Here is a 6,198-nt window from a genome sequence, read left to right on the forward strand (position 1 = left end):
CAACAAGACCAGAAGTTGGTTTTTTGAAAAGATCAATAAAATTGACAAACCACTGGCAAATTTAACAAAGGAAAAGAGGGAGAGAATATAAATAACAAAAATAAGAAACGAAATGGGTGACATCACAACAGAACCAACTGACATAAAAAGGATAATATCAGGATACTATAAAGAACTGTACTCCAACAAATTTGAAAATCTGGAGAAAATGGACAAATTTCTAGAAACTCATCACTTACCTAATCTAACACAGACTGATGTGGAAAAGTTGAACAGGTCCATAATAAAAGAAGAAATTGAACATTTCATTAAAAAATGACCAACTAAAAAGAGTCCTGGCCCAGATGGTTTCACTAGAGAATTCTACCAAACATTCAGAGAAGAACTGATACCAATCCTACTCAAGCTATTCCAAAACAGAAAAGGATGGAATCCTCCCTCACTCCTTCTATGAAGCAAGTATAACTTTGATACCAAAACCAGGCAAAGACATTACTCAAAAGGAAAACCACAGACCAGTATCCCTCATGAATATAGATGCAAAAAACTTCAACAAAATCCTAGCCAATAGACTCCAACAACATATCAAGAAAATCATTCATTATGACCAAGTGTGGGGTTCATAGCAGGTATGCAGGGATTTTCAACATTAGAAAAACAATCAACGTCTTCCACCACATAAATAAAACAAAGGAAAAGAACCACATAATCATATCAATTGATGCAAAAAGGTATTTGATAAATTCCAACACCCATTCCTGATCAAAACTCTCACTAAATAGGAATAGAAGGGATATTCCTCAACATAATAAAGGGCATCTATGCAAAACCAACAGCCAACATTATTGTAAATGGAGAGAGACTGAAACCATTCCTCTTTAGAACAGGAACCAGACAAGGATGCCTGCTATCACCACTTCTATTCAACATTGTACTGGAAGTCCTAGCCAGGGCCATTAGGCAAGAAAGGTAAATCAAAGGCATCCAAATTGGTAAAAAGAAGTCAAACTATCCCTATTTGCTGATGATATGATCCTATACCCAGAATACCCAAGAGACTCAGTCAACAATCTACTGGAACTAATTGAGAGATTTAGCATTGTGGCATGATACAAGATCAACATCCAAAAATCAGTTGGATTCCTCTACACCAGCAAAGAGATTGCTGAAAAAGAAATAAGGAAATCAATACTGTTTACACTAGCTACCAAAAAAATAAAATACTTGGGAATCAATCTAATCAGGGACACAAAAGAGCTCTACAAAGTAAACTATAAAAAAACTACTTCAAGAAACGTTAAGAGATATACATAAAGGAATAACATCCTATGCTCATGGATAGGAAGATTGAACATTGTGAAAATGTCAGTACTACCCAAAACAATCTATACATTCAATGCAATCCCAATCCAGATCCCATCAACATTCTTTAAGAATATTAAAAAACCAATCATTAACTTTATATGGAAAGGAAAGAGACCTTGGATAAGCAAAGCACTATTAAAGAAGAAGAACAAAGTAGGAAGTCTCACACTGTTGGATCTCAAAACCTACCATACAGCCACAGTAGTCAAAACTGCCTATTGGTATAATGACAGACACATAGACCAATGGAATAGAACTGAGAACCCAGAAATAGATCCATCGACCTATGGTCAGCTGATCTTTGACAAAGGGCCGAAATCCATTAAATGGGGAAGAGAATATTTGTTTAATAAATGGTGCTGGCTAAACTGGAGATCCATTTGCAGAAAAATGAAACAAGATCTGTACCTCACACTATACACAAAAACTAACTCCAGATGGATCAAAGACTTAAATGTGAATCCTAAAAACTATAGAGTTCCTCAAGGAAAAACTAGGGGCAAATTTAGGGGCCCTAATGTATGGCATAAATAGCCTATGAAGCATAACCCAAAATGTAAAAAGAGCAGAAGAGAAACTAGATGATTGGGACCTTCTAAAAATTAAATTTTTATGTGCTTCCAAAGACTTCTCCAAAAAGTCAAAAGAGAACCTACAGATTGGGAAAAAAATATTTGACAATGACATATCTGACAAGGGACTTATCTCTAGAATTTATAGAAAACTCCAACACCTCAAAACACTGGGAACACTGTTAGATAGGTAGAGATAAGTACTGATTTGGGTGAAGAGAAGGGCAATGTACCAAATGTGAATGATCAACATGGTGGCATTGAGGAAGAGGAAGACATAGGGTGGTACATGGGAGGTACTGACAACAAAGATGAACCCTTTGCACATAGAGTACTGTTTTGTCAGTGAAGGCAAACATGGGTATATGGATGGATAGATTGGTGGACAGGCTGAACTAGTAGGTATGTCTATGATGCATGGAGTGTATTCAAGACCATGTATAGGCTTGGCAGACAGTGGTCCTATAAGTGTACTTGCATGATATGAATTCCTAGGTGTATAATAGAGCTGACAAGAGGCAAGGTTGTAGTCTGTTCTTGGTCACAGTCCGCTACCCAGAAGGACGGAGTAGTTGAACCTGTGGGCTCGAGACCATAGTCACAGGGGACATCAAACTCAATTGGCATCACATACTACACAAAATATTGTTCTACATCCTACTTTGGTAAGTAGCAACTGGGATCTTAAAAGCCTCCAAGCAGCCATCTAGATGCAGTGATGGGTCTCTTCTCATCCAGAGCAAAGAAGAATGAAGAAAACCAAAAATTCTTGGAAACAATTAGTCCTAGCCACTGGTACGCCATATGATCTTCAGCCTATATGACTATGAGACCAGAAGAACTAGATGGTACCCAGCTACCACCGTCAACCACTTGGAGGGGGATCTATATAGGAGATTCTGGATATAGAGGGAGAACAATGTAGAACAAAATTTAAAATCATTTGGAAAAACAAAAAGGAGGGGGGGACCAGGTTTCCACCAGAATCTGGTGGAACCACTGAGACTATGGCCCTTAGATGCCCTTCAGTTCTGGAATTGAACCCACACCTGTGGCTTCCAGCCAAACAAAAGACAGGCATAGGACTTGAACATTTTACCTGAGGTAGATACATTCCTCAGAGAGAACAAACATGGGAGAAAGAAGGGCTGTTTATGCACAGGGAGGCAGCTCAGGGGCAGGAGTGCATAGAGGGATGGACACAGGGAAGAGGTAACTATGGCGAGGAAGTGGGAGTGGAGCTGTTGTATTGTGGTAAATTGTAGTCAATGTCATGAGACAAAGTGTATGTGAACTACTATTTGGAAAGGGAATTTGCTCTCTAAATTTTCACCCAAATCACAATTAAAAAAAAAAAAAATCAGTGTGTATCTTTCAAATTTAACTTTACACCAGAGGTCTTTGGAATGTACTTGTTTGTAGGGAACAGAGTAATTCCTGGTTATATTTGACATCTCTTTATATGTTCCAGCACTCCAGTAACTCAGATGCATCTTGGAGGCTGAGGTTACTACTAACTTTCACTGATTTTTTTTTTTTCTTCATTAAAAATTTTCTGGCCTACACCCACCATTCCAAAACTTCTCTCTAAACAGCGAAAAGACAAACTGCGGGAACACATGCAAAGGATGCATAATCCTGAGAGGGAAGCCAAGAAAGCTGACCGCATCAGCCGCTCCAAGACTTTCAAGCCACGCATCACATCCACAGATTACGACAGCTTCACATTCAAGTGCCGCCTGTGTATGATGGGCTTCCGGAGGCGAGGCATGCTGGTCAGTGTTAATGGCTGCAGTCTCTCTGTCTTCCAGACACATGTCATTTGGTCTGTGGATGATGGTTTGTGTATTGTACATTGTACTAAACTGTATCTGCTGATAGTGAATGTCTAGGGGAAAAAGGAAAAAAAAAACACAAAAAAACCTGAGGCAAATAATTCCCAATTTGGAGTCTTTTCTTTCCAATCTCCCTTTTCCATCCTTTATTACAGTTCTTTTCTGCTGGCCTCTTAAAGAGGACTTTTTCTGTCACTTTTCACTAACTTGTTTTATTTCTCTGGGCCCTTCCCAACCTCTTTATTGCTTTCCTGTTATATTTCCCTCTTCTTTTTTGTGTCCCTGTATATAGTTTTGGGTGAGATCTTTTGCTTTCCCCCACCACTCCCTTATAATGCCTCTCTTTTATAGATAGGAAACATCAGTAGAAGGAATATTCCCACCAAAGCAGGGTCTGTGAACCCAGGTTAGTTGAAACATCAGGGTAACTAGTTCACTGCTGTAAATGCATCCTGACCTTATTCTAGTTGAAGAATATGTTTGTTTGGTTTTTTTTCTAGGAGCTAGAGAGTCACAGAGCAATATTTCAAATTCAGAACCTCAGTTTGTTTCTCATTCAATGTTCTCAGTAAGGCTAGTCACTAAATAATGAAACAAAGTTTGCATCAGGAGAATTCTCCAAAGAAATGCTAGTGTAATTTTATATGTTCCAGCACTCCAGTAACTCAGATGCATCTTGGAGGCTGAGGTTACTACTAACTTTTGCTGTTTATTTATTTATTTATTTATTTCTTCGTTAAAAATTTTCTGGCCCACACTCATCTTTCCAACAGCAATTATTTCAGCCAAAGCCTGTTAATGGGATCCACAGTGACCAACTTCATTTTCAGGATTTTGCTGAATTACTCTTAACTCCCTTTATCAGTAACTGTTAATACTTTGGTGTCAGATGGGTTTGGGGATGCTGGTTCTAGCCTTATTTTTTTGAAACATTGCTTCAGAGAATTTCATTTTCTCATACCAGAGGGATTTGTTTAGCTTCCATTTGTAATGGAGTCTCTTTCTCTCATTTTTGGCCCCCTTTAGGTAAATCATTTATCAAAGAGGCACCCAGACATGAAGATAGAAGAGGTGCCAGAGTTAACTCTACCTATCATAAAGCCCAACCGTGATTACTTTTGTCAGTATTGTGATAAGGTAAAAGGAAAACATCCATTCTGGTATGCCTCTGTGGGAGCTCTGCTTAGAGCCAATTTGTTTGTGTGCATAAATATATAAGAGGACCTTTCAGATACTCTCAGCAGATGGTTCCCAGTGTCTCAGTAGTTGTGCATTCAGACATGAAAAGGCTAGAAAGGTAGCTTTATTTTAAACCAACTTTTTTCCTTAAATTTTTTAAAAATTAATTGACTTTGTTTCTCTTACTGACCCTTCTTTCTGATTTTTGTTACAAAAAAAGAGACCTATTACTAAAACCCCACAACCAAACCCTCTACCATCAACTCAATTTTGACTCCTAGTGATCCTGTAGGACAAAGTAGAACTGCCTCATAGAATTTCCAATGCTGTAAATCTTTATGGCAGCAGACTGCCTCATTTGTCTCTTGTAGAGCAGCTGGTAGGTTTGAACTGCTGACCTTTTGTTTAGCAGCTGAATGCCTTAACCACTGCATCACCAGAGCTTCTTGCCTATTACCAAGACCTTTGCGTATGAATTCATTTTAAATTCCTAAACTCTGTAATGAAGTTATATCATCCTACTTGTAAAATATATGGTGGATTTAGGGTTTCTAGGAGCTCTGGTAGCATAGTGCCTAAGGCACTTGACTGCTAACCAGAAGGCTAGGGGTTCAAACCCACCAGCCACTCCTTGGAAGGAAGATGGGGCAATCTACTTCCATAGTGATACTGCCTTGGAAACCCAAGGAGGGGTTGCTGTGAGTCGGGTCCAACTTGATGGCACATAACAACAACAACAACAACAACAGAAGATTGTGGAGGATGTAAAAAACCTTCGTGGTAGAGTACTCTAGTTATGCTGTCCTCACTTTTGTGCAGTTTTGAAAAACACAGAAAGAGAATATGTATTTATTATTTCTATTTCTTCATTGTAATATTATTTCTTTATATAATGTATCTATATTATATTTCAAAGAAATTATCTACTATCTTTATAGAGTTTTCATTATCTTAAAAGTAAGAAACATTTTTTCAAACAGAGATTCACCTCTAGAGGTTACTATTAGAGTTACTGTTTTTTAAGGTTCTTTTGTACCCAGTAGTCAGCTACATACCTCAGATGAGAACTTCCACAGAAAAGCTAAAGGGTGAACTGGCTTTAAAAACAAATCTCTTTCTATGACTGTATATCATCTTTTTTACTTTAGGACAAAGGGTATTTTTTTTTTTAGGATTTGGGTGAAGATTTACAGAGTAAATTCACTTTTCATACAGCAGTTCACATATACTTTGTCTCATGTCATTGA

At 38.0% G+C, this 6,198-nt stretch overlaps 1 protein-coding gene across 1 annotated transcript in view; it reads left to right on the forward strand.

The window, feature by feature from the left end:
• Positions 1-6,198, forward strand: part of PRDM10 (PR/SET domain 10) — a 167,474-nt gene that overhangs the window by 109,093 nt on the left and 52,183 nt on the right. Inside the window, exons 14-15 of the mRNA XM_007955182.1 lie at positions 3,533-3,712; positions 4,799-4,909. Of these exons, the coding sequence (XP_007953373.1) occupies positions 3,533-3,712; positions 4,799-4,909 (291 nt within the window). The remainder of the gene's footprint in view (positions 1-3,532; positions 3,713-4,798; positions 4,910-6,198) is intronic.

This window comes from Orycteropus afer, unplaced genomic scaffold (genome assembly GCF_000298275.1).
Source record: "Orycteropus afer afer isolate SDZICR_OR568_19922 unplaced genomic scaffold, OryAfe1.0 scaffold00493, whole genome shotgun sequence".
In the NCBI taxonomy this organism is placed as follows: domain Eukaryota; kingdom Metazoa; phylum Chordata; class Mammalia; order Tubulidentata; family Orycteropodidae; genus Orycteropus; species Orycteropus afer.